General features: G+C 64.2%; 2 protein-coding genes across 13 annotated transcripts in view; one reads left to right on the top strand and one right to left on the bottom strand.

Annotated features, from left to right (window-relative positions):
• RTEL1 (regulator of telomere elongation helicase 1) overlaps window positions 1-11,082 on the bottom strand; it is a 28,779-nt gene extending 17,697 nt beyond the window's left edge. For 5 of the 11 annotated variants that reach the window (XM_072801759.1, XM_072801762.1, XM_072801768.1 and 2 more), the window contains exons 1-10: window positions 10,924-11,082; window positions 10,133-10,274; window positions 9,005-9,197; window positions 8,636-8,729; window positions 7,955-8,156; window positions 7,690-7,750; window positions 4,397-4,472; window positions 3,688-3,772; window positions 1,990-2,055; window positions 1,035-1,188 (exon numbers count right to left, since the gene is read on the bottom strand). In XM_072801759.1, the coding sequence (XP_072657860.1) occupies window positions 1,035-1,188; window positions 1,990-2,055; window positions 3,688-3,772; window positions 4,397-4,472; window positions 7,690-7,750; window positions 7,955-8,156; window positions 8,636-8,729; window positions 9,005-9,197; window positions 10,133-10,234 (1,033 nt within the window). In that variant the 5' untranslated portion in view covers window positions 10,235-10,274; window positions 10,924-11,082. Of the gene's footprint in view, window positions 1-1,034; window positions 1,189-1,989; window positions 2,056-3,687; window positions 3,773-4,396; window positions 4,473-7,689; window positions 7,751-7,954; window positions 8,157-8,635; window positions 8,730-9,004; window positions 9,198-10,132; window positions 10,687-10,821 lie in introns of those variants that run through there. The other 6 variants (XM_072801767.1, XM_072801769.1, XM_072801764.1 and 3 more) reach the window with 5 other exon arrangements.
• A 1,330-nt stretch (window positions 11,083-12,412) lies between these two features.
• Window positions 12,413-21,197, top strand: STMN3 (stathmin 3). 2 transcript variants are annotated; one of them, XM_072801780.1, is made up of 5 exons: window positions 12,413-12,610; window positions 18,676-18,771; window positions 19,017-19,192; window positions 20,102-20,293; window positions 20,812-21,197. In XM_072801780.1, the coding sequence occupies exons 1-5, from the start codon at window positions 12,508-12,510 to the stop codon at window positions 20,869-20,871; spliced, it is 627 nt and encodes a 208-aa protein (XP_072657881.1). In that variant the 5' UTR covers window positions 12,413-12,507; the 3' UTR covers window positions 20,872-21,197. The 2 variants fall into 2 exon arrangements, with proteins under 2 accessions (XP_072657881.1, XP_072657882.1); XM_072801781.1 differs by lacking the exon at window positions 12,413-12,610 and adding an exon at window positions 13,231-13,382.
• Window positions 21,198-22,747: the final 1,550 nt, after the last annotated feature.

The following is a 22,747-nucleotide window of genomic DNA, read 5'->3' as shown; positions in this document are numbered from 1 at the left end:
CATAAAGGGTCTCAACACCCAAACTTTTGAGAACTGTGTTGACCAGACAAAGGCCGCTTACAAGCCCCGCACCAGCACAGGCACCGAGCAAGTCAGACGAGTCCTGGAAAAGACCCAGGCCGGAAGGGCAAGAAGGGTGCGGACGGAGCGTGCCCGGGGCCTCTGCCCCCCTGGGGTCCGTCCGTGTGTGTGTGTGTGTGTGTGTGTGTGTGGTCACGCAGGGAAGGAGGAAGCTCCAGCTGCTCACGCCGGGGCCCACGCCCAAGCGCAGGGCACAGCAAGCGTCTGGAGACGCCCACAGCACAACGCCCAAACCCATGACCTCTGGCAACTAAGTAGCGGAGACGCCTACTGCAGAGCGGTCTGCTCAAACCCATCCGGGGTCCCCGTCAGCCCCTCACGGACTGTGGAGGACACCTGGGCAAACCGTGTCCAGCAAAGACGTCCACGCACACCCCGCTCACCCTCGCATTAGGGAAGACACCAGAGGGGAACCTGTGAGAAGAGGAGGTCATACCCGAACAATGCTCATAGGCCACTCAAAAGCAGCACACTTCACGGTTAGTACGTTTGGTTTTCTTTTCTTTTAAAGATTTTTATTTATTTGAGAGAGAAAGAGGAAGAGAAAGAGAGCATGAGCCAGGGGGTGTGGGTGGGGGGCACAGGGAGAGGGACAAGCAGACCCCCCCACCCCCGAGCAGGGAGCCCGCCGCGGGACTCGGTCCCAGGGCATCATGGGATCCTGCCCAAGCAGACGCTCCACCAACCGAGCCACCCAGGTGGCCCTGGTTTTCAATTTTATCCAGTGCAGGAAAGTCTGTACTGGCTGGGAAAGTACAGAGAGGTCCTTAGAAAATGCTGGAATGGTGGGGTGGTACCTACTTCCTGGCCTGTGAGGTCCTTAGAAACCTCTTACAGAAGTTTGCACTGTGCCCGGACGAGGACTGGACTGAAAGGAGGGCCTGGGAAGGCTCTGGCCTCCGGACCCGAGACCACCTCGCAGCCGCTCTTTCATTTCCCACCTGTGAGCTCACCTGAGTTGACAGAGTCAGCACTGAACTCCGAGCGGAGCTCGTCCTGCTGTGCCGCCTTGGTCTGCTCCTCCAAAACCTGGTCTAGGACGTCCAGCCCAGACGCCACGTCATGCGGGGTCAGGTCGAAGGATGCCGTCTCCTCACACATCTTCTCCTGAGGGCCCAAGCACACCATGCTACGGCCGGTGCGGGCGGGGACTCGGGGATCCAGGAGGGTGGGTGGGGCAGGGGTGCGGGGCTACAGGAAGCAGTGGGCCCCCAAGCCCCACCCCGGTCTCTAAGGCCACGTCACAAACTGGTCCAACGTCAGCCATACGACCACGCCGTTTGAAATTTCGTTATGGGAAAATTTCCCGTTAGAATATAGATTTCTGGGGCGCCTGGCTGGCTCAGTCTAAGAGCGTGCAACTCTCGACCTCGGGGTCATGAGTTCGAGCCCCAAGCTGGGTGTAGAAGTTACTTCAAAAAAAAAAAAAAAAAAAAAAACTTAAAAAAGTGTATGTAGATTTCCAGCTTTCCTCAAAAGCCAGACCCGGCCTACTGGGCCTATGGTCGTCCAGGACAAGCGCCTGGAACCAAGTGGGAGCTTGAGGGTGGCCGCTGCTGACCTAGGACACTAGGCTCCGGAGCACCCAAGTGGCCTTCCTTCCGTGCCCTGGTCAAGGCCAGCCATTCCTGGAAAAACAGGGCCCTGAGCAGACGCCCCAGGAGTGGGTGGAGCAGGCTAGAGGTGACAGCGAGGGGCCGGGAGGTGGCCTCTTTGAACCGAGGTGGTGGTGTCAAGGGGCAAGCAGCAGGCCAGGCAGCCACCAAGAAGGCCCGTGGAGGTTTTGCGTGGACAGGGCCACAGGCTGGCCAGCATGTCTTACCCAGGGCTGGGGCAGAAAGGTCTGCGTGCTCCCTGCAGGGAAGTGGGGGAGGGCAGGTGTGGCGGAGAGACCACCTGGACACTCACCACGTTGTGAGCTTCGTCGAAAATCACGACCGTCCCCTTCAGGTCGATGCTGTGTGCCCGGCGACTCTGCAGCAAGAGGGGAAGGAAGCAGGGCTGGAGCCAAGAGGCTCGAGGCAGGCAGGGGAAGGCCCTCGCGCCACAGCCACCTGGCTCTACCCGCCACCACGCAGCTGGACGTCAGGCCCGACCCACACCATGCCTGCCACACAGCCACGGGGTGGAGGACGCCCAAAGCAGGGGCGAGGCGAGCGGGCTGGGGGCCAGCACTAGTACTTCTGGGCTTCGACTGCACACGATGTTCAATTTTCATAAAATAAAGTGCCTGTTCTCAGTACGCAGCTGGGTGTCGACGTGAGCACTGAGCCGGGCCAGGAGACCCACTCCCTCCCGCCCGACCTCTGGCCCGCTCCGCGCCAGCAGGCGTGCACGGCCTTTCCCGCTGTCCTGGAAGCAGCACAGCCCTTCGAGACCCAGACAGACCAGGCGTACCCTCTCCCTTTATGACTTGCTGTAATTTTCTGAATTTTCCACTCTTTTTAAGAGTCAAGGCTTTAAATTACAGTGAAGTCGAAGGTACGGGTTTGTCTGTGGCCAGGACGCTGTGCGTCTGAGCTCAGAAAGCTCGGCCTGCCCTCCCTGCTCTGTCCTAGAGGAGCGTCACGTTTCTGGCTTTTATGTTTGAGGCTGTACCGTGTGAGGTAACGGCTGAGGTTCACTCTTCTCCAAACAGGTATCCAACTACTGCAACACCAATTTTTAGGGGGAAAAAGTGCCAACCTACCTTTTCCTGCTGAAATACCTACGCAAGCTTGCTGAAAACCAAGGGCCACACATGGGTGTGCCCTGGCGGCGCCACCGTGCAAGCGGCCAGCGGCCTGGTCTGCGCTCGGCAGCGCGGCCTGGAGCCCCGACCTCCTGTCAGACCGCCCCGCTCCTCCCCTCTCTCCACTTCCCGAGGATCAGTAAGAACCACATTTTCAAGGGTGACATAGCTGTTCTGGGGCAGGCCTGGTCTTCGAGACCATGCACAAGCCCTGCACAAACCCCCAGCTCCGCGCCACGGCGGCCTGCTCCCGCCCCCTCCAGCACCCCTGCGGCTGCTGGCTCCGTGGTCCCCAAAGCTGCGCTCCTGACACCTCCCAGCCCTGCGGCACCCACAACTGCCCTCTGACGGTCTCCCCTGCAGCGGTGCTGAGGGGATGAAAGAACAGGGGCCCTGGGCCACTCCAGGGAGGACAAGCCGCTGCACACATGGAGAGTGAGCCCCGCATTAAAACAAGAGGGGTAGAAAAAAAAAAAAAAAAAAAAAACACAAGAGGGGTGTGCAGAGATGGGAGGACACGTGCATCCCGAGAGCGACTGAGGGAGGGCAAGAGCGTGCAAGAGCACACTCGGCCTGCCTCACGGAGCCCAACTGGAAAGAGAAAAGCTGAGCCACCAGGGACTGGCCCTGGGGGCAGCCATGGCTCTCCCCAGTCCACCAGCCTGCCCACGCCCAGAGAGCCCAGAACGACAGACCCACAGCCCCCGCCGGGCACCACTGGGCCCAGACCAGGCAGCGGGCCACGTCCTCCCACACGCCCGCCGCTCTGACGGTCTCATCTCAGAAACGGAACCAACAAAGACTCTGAGGGCCCCTCACGAGCCCAGGGACACCCCGACATCAGGAATCACCCGCCACGTGGGCGGAGACCTCACCTTGGTGTCCAACAAGTAGTTGTAAGGCATAAAGATAATGTCAGCCTGCTGCTTCAGGTTCCGAGAAAGGTAGTAGGGGCACAGCCTGGAGAAAGAGGGGACGCTGTGAGCACCACGCACCGGAGCCGGGAGGGAGGCCCAGACCAAGGAGCACTCCCGCCGGCCGAGGTGCCCTCTGATGGGCAAGCAGGAGGAAGGAGCCTCGTGCTGCATGGGGGGCCCAGACCGGAGCCGGGCCTGCGGACCCTGGGAGGGCTCACCGCACCGCGCTTCACACCATCAGCTGTTAACGTGAGCGGATCAGCCGTCTAAAAATCTACGTAAACAAGAAACCCCAGTCCCGTCCCTGGGTAGAGGAACGAGGCAATCGGAAAGCAGATGCTGTCCTGTCTCAGCACCACTCGAAGCCCTAAAGCAAACGTCAGAAAGGCAAGCATGTTCAGCGGAACCAGCCAAGGAGAGAAGCGTAAATGCTCAACCCACGGGCTGGGAGCCGGGGCTGCCCATCAGCACAGGGGCCACCGGAGGCAGGGGGAGCTTCCCTGCTGACCCCATCATGCTCAAAACCATTTATGTTTTTCCCACCTGACAACGGTTAGTTTTACACTCAGTCAAGACAGCAGAGGGCAGGAAGTGGCGTGCCCGCGTTCACCACGGCAGAGCCTGTCCTAAAGGGACGCAGCCGCCGCTGCCTGGCCGGGGCTCTTACTTGTGCTTGTTCCCGCTTTTGACCAGGTCCTCGATGTCCAGGATGGGGGTAGCCAGCTCCTGCTCCAGGCTCTTCTCTGGAGACACAGGCAACAGTGAAGACACGTCCTTAGGCCCCGTGAGTCACCACAGACCCCAGAGGGACGCCCAGGCAGCGGCAGCGGCCACCCTAGGACTCTCCCTCAGGGCAGCCCAGGCACCCAACCACCTGGGGACTCACGAGAGGCCACTGTGAGTCTCAGAGCGACCTTGGAGGGACCCCAAACCTGCATAATCCTCAGGAAGCCCTACTCTATACCTCAGACGCTAGCTGCTGGCCTGAGATTGAGCGTAAACAGGGCAGGGGACCCGTGGGGACCGGAGGGGGAGCACAGCCCCCTGCCTAACTCCGCCATCCCAGAGGCCCTCAGGCCGTGCCCTGGAAGCATCCGTCAGACAACCAGGCTTCAGTCTGGCAGCAAGTCACTTCCTCTCTCTGCTCCCTGCCCCGCCCCCGACGTCAACAGGGCAGGAGTATGGATCTGAGGCAGGGCAGATGGGGCGCCCCGAGGCAGAACCCATCTGACGCCTGACACTCAGGGCCCCTGCCCAGGATGGCAGCCCAGGATAAGCACCATTCCCTGCTAGCTGCCCAGGTGGCCCAGGGCAGGGAGGTGCTCAAGAAGGGGCCCCACGGCGGCCGCCTGCGTGTGGATGCTGCAGGTGGTCAGCAGGGCCTGCTCCCCCAGACAGAGGCAGGCAGGACTCTGGCCCTAGCACCTCTCGCCTTCCTCCCACACATGCCTCTCCTCCTCTTGGACTCCTCCCGGAGGCTCCGCTCACTCTCCCCAAGGGCTGGGTGGCTGCCAGCGACGCCCCCGCACACCCCGTGCCAGGAGGGCAGCGGAGGCTGAGGCACAGCAAGGATGCGCCGTGAACATCCGACAGGACACGCGGCAAGAACCAGGGCAAAGCAGGAAGGCTGGGGGCCAGGGGAAGGCCGACGAAGCCTGGAGCCAGCAGAACAGCTGAGGCACCCTCACGTCGCCATATAGGGCCAGGGACAGTGGGGGCAGGGGGGTCACTTCCACTTCCATCGGCTCCCACCCCTCCACTCACCTCCCAGCCACTTCCTGTTCTGGCACCCACCAGGTAAGGTAAAGGATGCTGCAGGTGAGCGCACTGCAGCTGGTGGGCTGTGCAGGTGACGGGCAGTGCAGGTGAGGACAGTGCTAGTGAGGGCCGGAGCAGGTGAGGGGCTGTGTAGGTGAGGACAGTGCAGGTGAGGGGCTGTGCAGATGAGGACAGTGCAGGTGAGGGGCTGTGCAGGTGAGGACAGTGCAGGTGAGGAGCTACGTAGGTGAGGGGCGGAGCAGGTGAGGGGCTATGTAGGTGAGGGGCAGTGCAGGTAGAGGACAGTGCGAGTGAGGACAGTGCTGGTGAGGGCCGGAGCGGGTGAGGGGCTACATAGGTGAGGACAGTGCGGGTGAGGGGCACTGCAGGTGAGCGGCTACATAGGGGAGGGGCGGAGCAGGTGGGAGGCTGTGTAGGTGAGGGGCGGAGCAGGTGGGAGGCTGTGCAGGTGAAGACAGTGCAGGTGAGGACAGTGCAGGTGAAGGGCTATGTAGGTAAGGACATGCAGGTGAGGGGCTGTGCAGGTGAGGACAGTGCAGGTGAGGAGCTACGTAGGTGAGGGGCGGAGCAGGTGAGGGGCTGTGCAGGTGAGGACAGTGCAGGGGGGGTGGTGCAGGCAAGGGCTGCAGAGTGGAGAGCTGAACCACAAACCGCTGTGGAAAGGTGGCTGCAGCAGGTCCCACCGGGTTCCGCCCAAAGGCTCTGGTACATGGTAAGCTGAACACCTGCAACCCCGCCTTTGCCAGGAACGTGGGCGAGGGAGGCGGCCACAACGGGGCACAAGAGGACTCCATGAGCGCCATAGGGGGCCCCAAGGCCCATGGGAAAGCTGCACTGAGGCAGGAGGGCTGTGAGTAGAAGGCGGACCCAGCCAAGGAGAAAAGCCACCCAGGCCCCCAGGCCACACGGGCTGCCAGCTGCCCCTACCCACCCCACCCCACCCCCGTCCAGGCCCCCTGCGGCCAGGCTACAGCTCAACCTCCCATGCACCCTCCCCTGCTGTTCCGAGGGTCCCCGGTGCCGCCAGAGCAGACACCACAGCAAACACGGTGGCGAGGAGTGAGTTCCCGGGACAGGGTGCAGGGATGCCTCTCCCTGGGGGGTGAGGGACCCCCCCCCAGCTCAGGCCTCCGGGAGCAAGCACTGCCCTGGATGCTGGGCACGCCAAACCCCAGCGCTATCACCTGTGCGTGCCCGAGGGCCTGTCACCTCTGAACCCGGGTCTGAGTCCCCACCTTGAAGCAGGAAACAGGGGACCCCAACCCCACTCCAATGAAACCCCCCCAAGCCACCGAGCCCTGACTGCAGACAGGAAACTACAGAGGCCACCCCCAGAGAAGCGCCTCTGCCATTGCTCCTGGACAGATGTGAGGGACACCCGCCCGGGGAAAAGCAAAGACCAGGGCCAGCCGTCCACCCAGGGCCTAAGGAAAGTAGCAGCAGGCACCAAGGGCTGTGGGCACCTAAGGTCACACACGTGAAGCCACAGCGGGGCCAGCTATTGTCATGCCCCTGTGCCGTCACCTCAGCCACCTCTGGGAGCCGCGAGCACTCGGGGGGCCCCGGGGCAGCCACACCCACACGGGGCCCTACCACAGCCCAGGGACACACAGCAGAATCAGTGACGGGAAACAAGCCCGCAGAGGCGTCCTGGGGACCAGGCCCGGCTTCCAGAACCCCCTCCGCAGGCCAAATGCCCCGAACGAGCCGAGGCCACGTGTGAAACGCTGTCGGCTGGGCAGCCGGCCAGAAGCCCGGGGCTCTTGCTGGGGCCGCTCACGTAGATGCCGCGGCTGCCGCGCGCCCCAGCCCCAGACTCCCGGGAGGAAGCATCTGCTCTGCGTAGGACGCTCTAGGCCCCGAGAGCCCCTCCTCGCAGGGGGTGGCGACCCCGGACATCCAAGCTCCCAGACCCCGGCGCGAGAGGCCAGCCTTGCCAGGACGCCCTTCTGACACGACAGCCTTTCCTGCCCTGGTGTACGAGCCCTTCTACACACGATCCAATGGGTGCATGGTCGGGACACAGTGCCCGGCACCACCTCATCCGGCAGCACCGACGTGGCCGCTCTGGAGCCCCAAACGGGACAGCCAGCAGGCCACGCGGCCTGAGCAGCACATGCTCCAAGCCCACCTGGCTGGGTGCCGCCAACCAGCAAGAGTGGCTTCCACGAATCCTCTTACCTTCTACGTTGTTGTAGAAATGACACGAACGACTTGCTACCTTCTTTCGGCACAGGTGGATCTGGGAGGAAAAGGCAGCAGGCCCGGCTAGCGTGATGGTGAAGACAGGGCGGGGCGCCGGCCGGCCAGGGGACTCGCTACGGGCGGTGCTGCCCGGCACCGTGCCAGCCCTGGCCCACCGGCTCCTCCCTGGGCCGTCCCCTGGGGGCGCAGCCGAGAGCTCCAAGGGAACCACAGAGGCCGAGCGCGCACCCCAGAAACCCACCTGCATGTGGTTGCTCTCCTGCTTCTTCACCTCGGGGTGGATACACAGCTGCTCCCGAGAGCCCAGCACACACACCCTCGGCCTGGCGGGAGGGAGAGCGTGGGCCCAGGAACCAGAGCACCAGCCCTGGTGCCATCCAGCAGCACAAGCGTGAGCTGTGGGGCCACCGCGGAGCACCTCAACACGTGACCCGCGTGTGCACCTGGGAAGCCAAGGGAGCGGCCGTGGCCAGAACGTGCCCTGGGCTCGGGAGGCGCTTCCTCCGCCGCACGGCCCAGAGTGAGCAAGGAGGCAGGGCAGGGGACACACGGGAGGACACCCGCCGACCAGGCCCCCGGCCCCACGAGGCTGGTGTGAGACCCTGGGACGGCCCCCGCCCTGCAGTGGAGGCGGCCTCCTTCCCTCCACACGACCGGCACGCAGCCCCCCACCACAGCTGGCGGCAGCGCCCCCCGGGAGCGCAGGGTGCTAACCCCAAGGCGGGACGTACTCTGGGAGCTGCTGCCTCGTCAGCAGTGGGCGGCAGGGACAGCGTGGCCCTGGCTGCAGCCCAGTGCACGGCACATGCTGGAGCGCAGCAAAGCCTCAGAGTGGGGTCCAGGCACAGTGCACCGTGAGCCACCTTGCCAAGGCCACCTCCACCCCCCCATACCTCAGAGGCAGGGTGAGCGCGCGACCTACCGGTAGGAGGTGTTCCGCAGCTCGCGGATGACCTGAGTGAGCTGTGAGTGGGTCCTGGAGGCATAAATGATCTTTGGGATGTCCGCGTAGCAAGCTGCCCGGGGACAAGGAAGCAGAACAGGTCACACCTCCATGACACAAAGTTCTGGTGTGCTGTTAACCCAGGGGCACTTGGCTACCTCAGCCCTGCGCCCCTAGTCCGAGGAATGACCTAGGGGGACATGTGTGGCCTTCTCGTTTGGCCACACGGTCATGACCTCAGGCCTATGGCGAGAGAGGACGTAGCAGCTGCACCGGGAACTCACCAGCCCGCTCTACCCCGTGGCCACCTCTTTGCAGAGGCCCCAGAGGAGCTGAAAGGAGCCTCACCTGCGCCGGCATCTGCAGCGGCATCTCCCCAGGATGACAAGGTGCGATCAAGGAAAAGCTCCCCTTGCACCCTCTCAGCAATCTTGTGGGCAGAGATGGCGTCACGGAGGTGCTCCCGCCAGGCCAGCGTGCTGCAGAGGAGGCACAACGTCTTCCCCGTGCCGGTGGGGCTCTCCAGGATGCCATTTACTCTCTGAATGGGGCCAGGAGCAAGGTCACGGGAAGCAGGGGAGAGGCACTGCAGACCACAGCCCACCTGAGGCGGAGGCGGAGGCCACCCCGCAGGTAGCACAAGGCCTGGGGACAGTGATAACTTGACAGAGCTTCGCTCAGGCCACCAGCCAAAAGCTATGAGCTAATTCGGCCCTCGTTAGCAAACAATTTGCAGAGCATTACTCAAACCTCGACGGTATTTTTCAACTTGATATAAATAGTAAGGTGACTAATCAGGTGCCAAATCTCAACACAGAACATCGCTCCGTGACTTTAGCCGCAGGTAGTTCGTGCTGAACAGAACCTGATGACCCACATACACCTCAGACGGGAGCCCGAGCAGCAGGCTGGGGAGACACGGAGGCAAATGGGCACCGCCGTGCTCCTTGTGCCCGGGCACGGGAGTCCGTGCCCACAACAGCGGCCAGGAGCTGGGCTGCAGAAGGCTGGGGGCTGCAGGGCCGGGGGCCCGAGCCGGATGCACGAGAGCATGCCAAGAGTCAGCCAGCGACCTGCACCCCTCTGCCTTCCAGCACCCCCCGAGCTCAAACCCCTTCCCAAGCGAGGACGAGACGCTGAGTATCCAGCCCCGTGGGAATACTTCCTTCCCCCAGATCCTCAAACTGCTGGCTGCTCCTCCATAAGTGGCCTTGGCTCAAATGCCACCTCCTCAGAAGGGCCCTCAAGGTGCTCCCAAGCCTGTGACCTCATGACCTTCCCTCCGAGCAACAACGTCCTTTCTGTCCTCGTGTCTCCCGTGTCTCCTAGAACACCAGCCCCATTTAGGACTGAGCCCTGCACCGGGGAGGAGGCCTGGTACCCAGCAGGGCTCAGCACGAGTGACCCGGGAGTGGAGCTACGCTGCGTCAGGACTTGGCTGAAGCTCCGCCCGTGCTGACCCACCCGCGGCTGTACCTTCTGCAGACACTCCAGCACCTTGCTCATGTACTCCTCCTGGCATTTGTAGGGCTCGAATGGGAAATCCACGGCCACGCCGTTCAGGGTTATCTTGGGCATGCTGGCCCGTTCTCAGGACACAGGCTGGCTGACACCCAGGCTGTGGGAGAGACACGACCCCTCTGAACATGGGGTCTCAGCCACTGCAGATGAGCGATGCCAGCCCGCGGCTGGGACCCCACGCTGTGCTCCACGGGAGGCCCGACGGCACAGAGGGGCACCAGGAGCCTGCAGCCAGCCTTCCTGGGGCGCCAGGCCACTTGGGCAATGACGCAGCCGCCCCGCGCGGTGGGACGGCCGGCCTGGGACACCGGGGAGGGGAGGCGCAGCCCCTGGGCCTGCCTTGCGCTCCGGTCCCAAACCGGTCCCTCGAGCTCGGGGAGGGGCGGCCGGGCCCACAGGACGGGCAAGAGCCAGGGCCGAGCAGGGCGGCACACGCCGCGCCTGCAATCCCGCAGCTGCGCGGAGCTCGGAGGCCCGCTCCCGGCCGGGCGCCCGTGCACCGGAGCCAGTTGGCGCCAACACTGCGCGCCGGCCCCTCGCGCAGCCGCCCCGGAGGCCCCGCCCCCGAGGCCCCGCCCCGCCCCCGAGGCCCCGCCCCCGAGCGCAGGAAAACCACCGGCCCCAGAATGCAGCGCGGCACAGACCCGCGCGGGCCGGGCGGCGCGGGGCCTGCTGGGAGCTGCAGTTCCCGGAGGCGCGTGCGGCTCGGGGCGCCGGTGCCGGGGTCTCTGCGGCCGGCCACTCACTCGTCTCCGCGGACAGCCTTCCGCGGCCGGGGGGCCCCCAGGATCTGCCCCAGGTCAGCCGAGGCCCCGCCACCGCGTCGCGGCCGCCGTCGGCCGGTCCGGACCCCGCGGGCTAAGGCGCTCGGCCGCCTCCGGACGCCCTGCACTTCCGCTCCCAGTTCCGGTCCGCAGGGCGTGGCTCCGGGCGGAAACCGTCCCGCGGTGGAGGGTCCGCGCGCTGGGTTCCGGCCCCGCCCTGAGCCTGGGGCCCCGCGCGTCCACCGGGGTGGTGTGCTTCCGGCCTCCCCCGCCCCGCCGTCCGCCGGCGCCCGCCTTCCAGCGCCCTCCGCGGCCGCGCCCCTGCGTTGCCCGGGCTCGTGGGACTGCCCCGCCCCATCCTGGGGCGCCTCGGGGCTCTTCCCCGCCTGCCCGGCGGTGTCCGCACCCGCGTCCGCGGGGGGTCACGTGGGCCCGGGGCCTGCCCACCCCTTGGGCGTAGCTGTTCGGACGCCCCAGCATGGTCCGAAGGGCGCCGGGAGGAAGCCGCCTCTGGGGAGCTGCCAGCCCGCGGCCCGCAGCCCGCAGCCCGCAGCCGCCTGGCAACGCCGCCCCCGGAGCTGCGGGTGGGCCCCGTGACGTCCCTGCCCGGAGGCCTCGTGCTTGGGGGGCCTGGGGGCCGCTGGCGGGGAGAGGACTGTCCCACCCGCTCCAGTCCAGCTCAGGCGTGGACAGGTTTGTCCTCCCAACGGCCTCTCAGATAAATCCCTCCTTATGGGATCCCTTATGGGATCCCTGCCTTCGGCCCAGGGCGTGATCCTGGGTCCTGGGATCGAGTCCCACGTGGGGCTCCCGGTGCATGGAGCCTGCTTCTGCCTCCTTCTGTGTCTCTGCCTCTCTCTCTCTCTGTGACTATAATTAATTAATTAATTAATAAAATAAAAAAAATTCTCTCCTTATGGGGTCCAGGGCCGGTGGGGAGCAGACCGCCTAAAGCCAGCAGCCCCGGGGCTCAGAGCCCTGAGTCCTGCTCTTCATTTCCACCCCCGCGTCTTCTAAGAGCAGAGGCCTTGGTGCTCCCGGAGGCCCAGGCAAAGCAAGGCAGGACCCACAGGCTCGGGGCCCCTGGGCCCAAACCACAGCCAGCGCACAAGCTGTCCGGTCGCACGTCCTCTGTGGGACTGCCCAGCCCGCTAGAAATGATAACTGGCGATGCCACATCTGAACCTAATCGCAAAAGATGAGAGGAAACGGGCCCAAGGCGGGCGGTGACCAGCCCCGCCCAGCAGGCGCAGAGATCTTGGCCAAGTCAACAAAGCTGAATGGAGAGCCTGCTCTTGTGGGCCCTGTGGGGTACACTGTGGACCACAGGACACGTTAACCCGTCCCACACTTGCCATGTGTGCACCTGGAGGTGTGCCTGTATTCACGTCTGCCGGGCCTGCGGGCTGCCCCCGACCCTTCGGTCTGTCCCGGCCCGTCCCCTTTCTGAGCCTGCCTCACCTCTCCACAGGCTCCCGAGGCTTTCCACGGTCTGATTCCTGGCCTTAGGACCTACTCGGTTGTGGAGCAAGTGCTTCTCTTGACCTCCGTGGCTTCACCCCTCAAATGGGAATGACACTCCATCCATACGGCTTCCCGGGCCCAAAGGGAGACGAGATGGCCCTTGCAGCAAGGGGCCCACCGCCTCTGCCAGGCTCTCCCTTTGCAGGTATCAACCAGAACCCTATGCCCAGAGAGGAGGGGAGGCGTGGCCCCACACGTGACCAAGTGCACCCCTCTTCTCCATCATCTGGACACCGGCATTGTTGTCACCTCTTACACTTGAGAAACAGACGTATGAAGAAGTCAGAAACTGGGTCCCAGCCGCACGGCAAGTGGGGTGTCAGCTGGGGTTGTTCTCCTCTCCAGCTGGCTCCCAGGGCTTTGTTCTAGGCCTCGCCACCCCTGCCGTTGACCCTCTTTTCTGCCTCAGAACCGACTCGCCCTCCGGGATGCTCCTCGGAGGCCTTCCCGACCCATCCCGACCCCCACTGTCTGTGACGCGCTCTCAGCACGGGCCTGGGCACACGGAAGGCGCCTCCCGGCCAGGCGGGCTCCCCAGCCCCACCCTGATGTGGGGACCCCCTCCTCTCCCGCCCCGCCCACCCTGCCTCCAAGCCCGCACAAAGCCCAGTTGGGGCAGCAGGGGGGTCTAAGGGGTAAGCAGTGGGTGGATGGGCCCCGGCCGCAGCACCCCACCCCCGGGCCCAGCTGGGCGCTCCCCTCCCACCGTCCCCTCCCTCTGACGGCTGCGAGCCCCTGCCACAGCCAGCCAGGCGCTGGCTCTCCTCGCTCTGCGCCCGCCTCCCGCCCTCCCTGCTCCCTCCCCTCCCCTCCCCTCCCCGGCACTGCAGCATTCGCCGACTGCAGCTCCAGCCGCCGCCCGCGCCTCCCGGCCTCCGCAGCCCGCGCCGCCAGCACCATGGCCAGCACCCTGTCCGGTAGGCGCGGGGCGCGGGGCGCGACTCCCCGGGCGGCTCCCCCCCGCCCCCGGCCCGCGCTCTGCCGGGGCTGCGAGCACCGGGCGCCCCAGGGCGGGGGCCGCGCCTTAGAGCCCCCGGGGTGAGGGCGGGTTTGGAGGCGCGCGGCTGGGTGGGCGGGGGGGGGGGCGCGGCCCCTGGCGGCCCTGGCCGAGGGAGGGGGCGGCAGGGGGGCCCGGCGGGAGCTGCCGGCCTCCGCGGCTCCGGGGGCTGGAGGGCGCTGCGGGAAGGCGGGGGAGGAGAGCCCAGCCCAGCCCAGCCGCCGCCCCTCCGCCGCCCCTCCGCCGCCGCCCGGCCCGGGGTCCAGCCAGCCGCCGCCCTTGGCGCAGCGGGGCTGGGGGAGGAGGGGCCGCGGCCGCTTCCAAGCCTCCCCCCGGGCCGCCCCTCCTCCGCGCGCCGCCCCGCCTCCCCGGCTGCGGATCCGCCGCCCGAGGCCGCGACCCCCTCCCTCCCGGCCTGCGCCACCGCCACCGCCACCGCCACCGCCATCGCGGGGCCCAGCAGTTCCTGGCGCCTGCGGGGCTGCCGCCACCCTGGCCGGGAGGGCTCGCTCCCCGGGCGCACCCTGCCCTGTCTGGCCGCCCCAGGACCCACTTCATCTCTGCGCCCTCGGCCTCCGGGGACGTCCGGGCAGCAGCTCCCCCCAGCAACGCCCCTTCTCCCCCTGGACCCGAAGCTCCACTCCCAACACCCCCTCCCCTCCCCTCCCTCTTGGGGGTCCCCTCTCCCCAGCCAGCCTGGTCCCCTCCAGGGGGAACACACGCTTTGGCGAGCTCCACTCTCACGTGTGCCGTGTCCAGCCTCTCAGGCCCCAGGTGGCACCTGACCACGTGTGTCACTGAGCACACCCCTCCTGCACCCGGGCCTTCACCTGCCCCCTGCTCTCTGGTTGATCTCCTCGGAGATATTCAGCTCAGCTTTGGGCAGGGTCGGAGGGTGGTCTGTCCTTCTCACGGCCAGAGTGCCACCCCAGTGCCCCCATCAAGGCAGGGCTTGGGGCCCTGGCTCAGGATCGTGCCCCAGTGGGAGACAACGAGCATGGGTGGGAGATGCTCTCAGCCTTTTCTCTTACTTCACCTCTTCCGTAAAAACCCTCCTCAGTAGGCTTTATTCCTGCCTGACAGACAGGCAGACAGGGTAGGTGGCGAAGGGACAGAGCCAAAGCTGCCCTGGCGATGGCCCCCGGGGGTGGGAGCGCAGGCTCTGACCTCCCGGCCCCCTGACGCCAGCCCAGTCTCCATCGCCAGGCTTTGGAGCACTGCCGACCCACGCTTCGTCCCAGGGTTTTTCTGGATGTCCACGTTGCTGCTGGCGTGAAGAGGGAAAGCAAAGCGCCATCAGTTTTGTCCAGCACGGCCACCGCCTCATAGATGTGCGATGTGCCAGCTGGAGAAGTGCCCCTGGCCAGAGTCACAGGGCTGGGCCTCCCGTGTCGTCATCAGTGCAGCCCACACGTGTACACGGCTGTGCTCACCTCCATCGAGGTTTGACAGGCGGGGGGCCTGGCCCGGAACTGGCTGCGTGGGCACGTCAGTTGTGGCCAAAATCAGTTGGAGTGAATCCCAGGGGCTTGTCTGTTAAAAGGCCTCCCTGGTTGGAGCAGCCACTGACCTTCCCTGCCTCGTGGCCTGTCTGCCCCAGCTCGCTGGCGGGCTTCATCTCGTCTTGAAGAGTCTTGTCTGATGACCTTGTCGTCGGCACAAGGTGGACCTCAGCGTTCTCTTCCTCTGCTGGCTGAAGAGCCGTGGCTCCACCTTTCCCTTGAGCGCCTGCTGACGGCTGTGCTGGTGGGACTCCTGGGGAGGTGGCCGGGTCTGGTAGCCTTCCCACTCGGCTCTTCACACACTTTTGTAGACTCGTGCTCATGTTTCTCTCCTTCTGCAACTCTGTGGAGCTGAGAGGGCTCGCACACACGACCTAAACCCTCAGGGCCTCATCCGGATGGGGGTGATAGTGACAGCGCCTCTCCTGGGCTTGTTTTGGGGGATGAACAGGGTACTTCAGGAAAGGTGCTTGGCCTAGTGCCTGGCAAGAGGCGGGAGCCCAGTCCATGCCGGGCCGTATGACTCTTGCAGCCTCATTTCCCAGAGTTTCCTGCCCAGAGGAAGGTGAATCTGCTGGAGAGTCCTGCTTCTGACTTTGACTAGTGAGAGGGCGGCCCGAGTAGCAATCCGCTCCATCTGTCAGGAAGCAATTAGCAGCCTTCGGGACCCTTTTAGGGGTGTGGGCATCTGTGGGCACTCTGCCCTCCCAGGTCTGGATAGGCGCCCCCTCCTCACCGCCGTGAGGCTCCCACCAGGAAGGTGCAGTCGGAGGCTGGGAGTCCTGACCAGGCTCCCATGCTGTCGTGCTGTGACTCTGGGTGGGCTCCTTGCTGTCTGGGACTCACTCTCCCTCCCCCTCTCTCTCTTCCCTCGGTAGAAATGAATCCGACAAGGGTTTCTGTCGGCTGGTCTTAAGGGTTACTTGGGACTCACCTCATGAGTGCTGCCATTATGGTTTCTGTGCCGCTGTAGGCTGACCTGGTGCCTTCTAACTCTTGCTCATCTAGGACCTAAACATCCAAAGGCCATCGTGCATTTTTTTTTTTTGCATACTTCACATTTACTATGAAAAGGAAGGAGATGAAAGCAATGCAGCTCATGGCAGAGACTTGTTTTTAGTGACTCCCTGAAGTGAGTGATGGGAAGGAAGAGACGAGTCCTGGCTGGTGATGTGGAGAAACACATCCCAGCTGTCTGTGGTGAGGTGCCTAGAAGGGTCTGGGCCTCGACCTCTCCCCTCTGCAGGGAGACATGGCCTTCAAGCCCCTGCAGCTCTGAGGACACAGGTGTCACTGCTGTTCTGAGCTGCTGGGCCCAGCCCTGCTCTCCAGCCCCAGCTCTACAAATTGGCCAATTTCCCCACCTGCTGCCCAGTCCCTTCCGACTCGCAGCCAGACCACAGAGCAAACCTCCCTCCCAAGCCCCCTTCTAGGGGTGCCCCTTCCCACAAGGCTCCTTCAGATGAGTCTTCTGGGAAGGAAGCTCCTCGTGGGCCATCAGCCTGGGAGAAACAAAGCTGGAGAATCTCTGTGACCGTCAGGCACTAAGCTGCATCCCTATTACCAGCCGCGGGACACAGTCCTCCCCTTTCCTGGTTGGACACTGGCCCCCCAGGGCTCCGAGAGCTCTGACTTCAGTCTCCAGCACACCCCCCATCCTTCTCCCCTCTATCCTAGCAGTGCAGTGCTCTCAGCTGCCCAGCCTCCCTTCCTGCTGAGGGGTGACAGTTATTCAGAAGGGAGCTGCCCCAATATTTGTCTGTAAACGTGTTCTTCCTCTGTAATAAATGCTCGTCTTCCTGGGAACACTTCCTCTCAAGGCCGAGAGGAGCTTGAGCAGCTGTGAGGCCCCAAGCTCCCCGCCTATGTGCTAAACTCATTTGGGGGTTCCCGCGTGTGGTGAGGAAAGACTACCTGGAGGGTGGGAGAGGCAGTGCCTGTTGCCAGGAGGCGGGTGGTGGCAGGGTTAGACCAGCCCCTTCCTTCGTGGCCTCTCCCGAGATCCAAGTACGTTCCCCTCCTGAGCCTCCCTCTGAGCAGGGGCCCGGCTATTTCCCCAGCCTTCCCAATGCCCAAATGTCTCCCGGGCCACTGCTTCTGAAGAGCTGGCCTTGCCTCGTCTTATACGCTCTAACTCCCCAGCCATGTAGTGTGACGTACTCCTCTGCCTACTTTTTAAAGTTAACTTTTAACAGCACAAGTAATGCACAAATAGATTATGCCTGTGAAAAATAAAACTGACAAGTCAAGCCAAAATCCCCTTTGAGGCCTGTGTCCATGGCCCCCCTGCCTCCCAGCCTCCTGAAGCCAATGGCCAACATGCACATCCTAGCCCTGCTTCCCCTCCACACCCCTTAAAGTCTCTCCTTGCTGCCTGCCCGGGATTCCTTCGTGCTCCCTGTAGAGTCTCTGGGGCTCTCTCTAGGAGGACCCGGGTCATCAGGACATTTAGATCAAATGACAAAGTTCTCTGCGGTGGTTGTGGGAAAACCCTGCTCACCACAAGCTGTTCCCTCAGACAAGAGCCTGATAATTTCTGTCCCGTGTCCTGTTTCTATACCAACACTTTTCCCGACCTCACATTAACTCAATTTTAAGACACTGTCCGGTGTGAAATTTGATCAGGAAGTTTCTTGTTCATCTAAACCCTTTGTCCAAATTCATCTGTGCTCCTTGGAATATCACTTCATGGAAGCCAGACCCCCTCTCTGGAGACCTGCACCAGCTTCTCCAGCTAGGGAGGGGGGAGGATGGGTCTCTGAGCCTCCTAGTCTTTGGGATCTGCTAGAGTGGTGGAAAGGACACGGACCACCTGGGATTGCACTTGAGGAGCTCTGGGCAAGTCACCCTAGCCACCAGGGCCCACTATCATCTCAGTGGAGCAGGGGGACAGTCTTGGGCTCGAAGATTGTTAAGCACTAGTGAGACACCGGGCCAGCATGTCTACCGTGGGGCCTAGCTTGTCACGAATAGGTCACAAAGAACTCAATTATTTCCATCTGGCAGTGGGCTCCTCCCCTTCACCTGCCAGGGCGCAGGGCCTCAGCGGACGAGCTCAGCTCCTCTTCTGGGTGGGCACGGGCTCTGCAAGGCCAGAGGGCCGGCTCTGGTACTGAGCAGACAACTCCCCGCATCTGGCTGGAGCCCGACGGGGAGCCCCGGCCTGGTGATCTCGGGGTCTCAGCTGGGTCATGGGGTAAACAGGGGAGGGGGGCGCACACAGGAGGAAGTCTGAGGGCTCCACCCACATGTACAAGCCAAGAAGGTGCTGCCTGCAGAAGCTCCACGTCTGTGCTGGCCCAGGCAGGAGTATGGTGGTTAATACCTGTGAGAGGGGAAGGGGAGGAAGGAGGGCTACTCGGAAATACACAGTGACAAAGACTCACGGAGACGGAAAGAGAGAGACAGAAGGAGTCAGGAAGGAGGATGAACGGAGACGGATAAAACACAGCCACAGAGAGGAAAGAGGCAGAAATGCCTAGAAAGAAAAGGAGGAAGAAGGCGGATACTAAGCGAAGAACGCAGAACACAGGACAGCCCACGGGGGGTGCGCCCAGGGACAGACCAGGCCCCCTTCTGGTCAGCTTCAGGCGGGAAGAGGAGAGGTGTAGGGGGCAAGAGAATAGGCTTCCAGAGAGACGCAGCGTGGGGGGTGCCGGGGAGGAAGGACGGCGGCGCCCGGCGCCCTCACTGCTGGCCTCACGCCCACAGCCTACAAGGAGAAGATGAAGGAGCTGTCGGTGCTGTCGCTCATCTGCTCCTGCTTCTACTCACAGCCGCACCCCAACACCATCTACCAGTATGGGGGTGAGTGCCCCACTTGGTGGGCGCCCTCCTTCTCCTCCCCTTGCTCCCTGCTCCCGCGGCCTCTCCGGCCCACCTCCCCGCACCTCGGCTCAGCTGGCGTCCGGAGAGCCGGCCTCGGGTGGGAGGTGGCCCTGGGAGCTCAAGGAGTCCCACGTGAGCAGCCGCGCCCCCTCCCGCGGCCCTGGATTTGGGCAGGAGCTGGGAAGGTGTCCCCTCAGAGCCTGAGCCCCCGTGTGGTCTTGCAGACATGGAGGTGAAGCAGCTGGACAAGAGGGCCTCTGGCCAGAGCTTCGAGGTCATCCTCAAGTCCCCTTCTGACCTGTCCCCCGAGAGCCCAGTGCTCTCCTCTCCCCCCAAGAGGAAGGACACCTCCCTGGAGGAGCTGCAGAAGCGGCTGGAGGCTGCTGAGGAGCGAAGGAAGGTGAGGAGCCCACCTCTGCCCCCAGGTCCCGATGAGGGTGGACACATGGGTCCCTGAAGCACAGAGTGTTCCAAGCCGCCTCTTGGCTGTTGGCTGGGGTGGGGGGCTGTGGGGGGATGGAGAGGGTCTCGTGGTTCCCTGCTCTCCTCTTGGAAGATGAGAATGGGACAGGGAGGTGAACGGGGTGTCCATGGGCATGGCCAGCAGGGGGCCCTGGGACTCGAGCCTGGGCTGGCATCCCTCTCCAGGGGAGGGAAGGGGGAAGAAGGGGACTCCCCCATGTGTTGGGGACCGAAAGCCCAGGCCTGCTGGGAGCTCTGGGCCCTGGGAGAAGTGCCTCTTCCCCTCACACCAGCCCCACGGAGCCGGAAACACACACACACACACACACACACACACACACACACACGAGTGCAGTCTGGCTCCAAGTCCCTTAGAGCATGTCCCCGTGACACCTGGGGACCTGGGCCTGCGGGGGGTGGCCAGCAGCGACCACACGTGGGTGGGCTCGGCGGCCCGCGCCCCTCAGCTCTCTGCGGGCCACCAGGCAGTCCCCGCCCCAGAAGGGCTGGACGGTGGGGACCAGCAGCCCGGGTGTCCGCAGCCCTGGGGGCCTTTGCACGGCGCCGCCCCTTAGGGGCCCAGAGCCCGGGCCTACCAAGCACCTACTTGGCGCTCGGGGCGCAGCCGTCGGAGGGCACGGTGCGGGCTCCACGACAGCCCGGAGGTTTTGAATCAGCGCAGCTGCCCGGAGGCGGCGGGAGCCAAGGCCCGCGTTGCTGGGGCCCCCCGCGGCTCCGGGCCTGTCTGGGGCTGAGCTCCCCGCGCCGGGTCTCGGCGGGCCCAAGCCCTCGGCCCCCCAGCTCGGGCCGGGCGGGGGGCGGCGCTCACCTGCCCCCCCCCCCCCAGACGCAGGAGGCGCAGGTGCTGAAGCAGCTGGCGGAGCGGCGCGAGCACGAGCGCGAGGTGCTGCACAAAGCGCTGGAGGACAACAACAACTTCAGCCGCCTGGCGGAGGAGAAGCTCAACCACAAGATGGAGCTCAGCAAGGAGATCCGCGAGGCGCACCTGGCGGCGCTGCGCGAGCGGCTGCGGGAGAAGGTGCGCGGGCCGGGCCGGGCGGGGGACCCCGGGAAGCCCAGCAGCCGGGGGCGGGGGGGCGGCGCGCAGGGGACTCGGCGCCCACAGCCCCGGCCCCCAAGGACGCGCATGGGGTCCGAGCCACAGGAGGGAGGAGCCGCCTTAGGGCCGGGGCCAGGGAAGCCCCAGGAGCCCCCTCCTCCCCCGCGGCCCCTTCCCAGCGCTCCGCAGCCCCGCTGCTCCCCGCCCTGCCCGGAGACAGCCCAGAGTGAGGCGGGAGCCCCCTAGGAGTGGCCCCTGCTTCTGCCCCCCGGGGGGGTACCCTGGAGCCTGCAAACCCCAGGACGTCCCGAGTCCCAGCTCTCTCTGGTTGGGGAGCAACCCGTGTGGCAGCGAGGGCCAGCGCCACTCAGGGCACACTTGGGACGGGGGTGCTGCGGGCCTCGTCTTGGGCAAGGTGTCCTCCTCGGTGGCTTCTCCTGCACCTCGGAGGGTCCCTGAGGCCTGCTGTGGGGGCTCCCCCCCCCCCGTGCCCGCAGGAGCTGCACGCCGCCGAAGTGCGCAGGAACAAGGGGCAGCGGGAGGAGATGTCCGGCTAAGGGGCTGCGGGCCGCAGGCGCCTGGATCCTGAGAGGAGACGTCCACACACGCGGGCTCTGGTTTCGTCTTGTCCCACTTTGTCTAGATGCAACTCTTGTTCCTGCTCCCTCCTCCCCTGCACTCCCAGCTCCTGCTTCTCTTTCCGCTCTGAGCTGCCCAGTCCTCGTGGCATGTCGCTCTCCACAGGCGCGCCCTCCAGGAGCCACCAGGGCGTGGCACGGTCCCTCAGTTCAGGCACAGGCCAGGCACTGGCCAGGCCCCCTCTTGGTGGCCCTCTTAGCAGATGTGGTGACAGCCTCAATAAATCCAGTGGTGGTAGCAGGAACACGTGGGTCCTTATGCTGGCTTGTCCTGCGAACACCTTGTCACTTAGGGCACATCTCCTGAGCCAGCCCCCTGCCCACAGCCCCCACACCACCTGCAAGTCCTTCTGGGGGAGGGGCTGAGCACACGGGTGGGGGTGGAGAAAGAAGGGTGACTGGGCGGTGTGTGGCCAGGTCAGCCTGTCACTATGGCCAGCCATGGGAGCCACCTGTGCAGTGGAATGTTTGGAATTGGTGGGTGGGGGTCCTCTGAGACCACCTGGCTTGCAGTTGGAGGCTTGGGCTGGCCTGGGAGGCTGCAGTCATTGCCTGTGGTTGGAGTGGGCTGGGGGGGATGTGGCCTGGCCGAGTCTTCAGGGGAGTGGGCATTCCCCACCAGGGACCCATGAGCAAGCTACCCTGGACTCGCGGGTTGGGGGTGCCCTGACACTCCCAGGGGTGCCCTCCTCCATCACCGCTCCCCCCCCACCGCCGGGGCATTACAGACCCTTGGAGGACCCCACCTTTAGAGCCCTTTGGAGTCCTTGCCCCTTCCCGGGCCCTCACCCTGGTAGAAAGATGCTCCCGTGATGCTCCGGGCCACGCAGGTTTCAGGCTCACCTCTGGACAGGTGTAGCTAGGTGTGAGTGGCAGTCACCAGTGCCCCCGGGAGCAAACAGCAGGGGGAGTCAGCGACCAGCTGCCTGCAGATTCAGATGTTGGGGGGCAGGGTTCCCCGAGCACCTTCCTGCCTAGTCCATCCTTGACATTCTTGACCCATGGCCCCCTCTGGCTCCAGGCCTCTCCTGCCAAGCCTTCCTGGACTGGGTTCCATCTCCTCCCTCAGCCTAGGGGGAATCTCACAGATTCCCAGCACCAGCTTTTGAGGACTGTCGCCTGCTGGACATGGGGGGTATCCAGCCGTAGCGGAGTACTGAAGGCAGGGTCCTTGCTGACCATCCTCTGGGTGGAAAGCATGAGGGGACAGAGCCAGCACTTCAGAAACCAGGTGGCTTGCAGCCCCCCACCCTCCACCGGCTTCCATCCTGCAGAAACCTACAGGAACACCGCCAATGGACTCCCAGGGCAAGCCAGAGAGCGCAGTGGATACTGATCCCCCACAATAGGGAAGTAGTGACCCATGCCACTGTCCTCGTCCCCACCCACACAGCCCCCAGGGGAGTGACAAGCCAGGATTGGAACCCAGTTGTCCCACTTGTCCCACTCAGAAAGGGAAGCGGAAAGAGAACGGAGGGCTGGATTCCTTTCTGCAGTGGCAGCTCTCTCGTAGTGGAAGCCTAGTGTGATATGTACCCATCTCATCCACGTAGTGAAAGTGAACTTAAAATTAAATTGAATGATTAAAGACACAAAAACCCCAAAACCTGTGTGTTTAAGTGGCTGTACTGTCCCCACGTGCATCCTACATCTGTGGGATCAGACAGGTCACGGGGCACTCCTTGTGAGCATGTAGCCCCAGACTCACGGGTGGTAGGCCTGTCCTCTAGGACCCAAATAGGCCCTGGGGGTGCCCAGCAGGGACCCCTCTGCTAGGGAGGAGGCTATGCTCAGG

This window comes from Canis lupus, chromosome 26 (genome assembly GCF_048164855.1).
Source record: "Canis lupus baileyi chromosome 26, mCanLup2.hap1, whole genome shotgun sequence".
NCBI lineage: Eukaryota > Metazoa > Chordata > Mammalia > Carnivora > Canidae > Canis > Canis lupus.
Note: the sequence above shows the minus strand (reverse complement) of the source record. Positions and strands in the feature narration are given on the sequence as shown.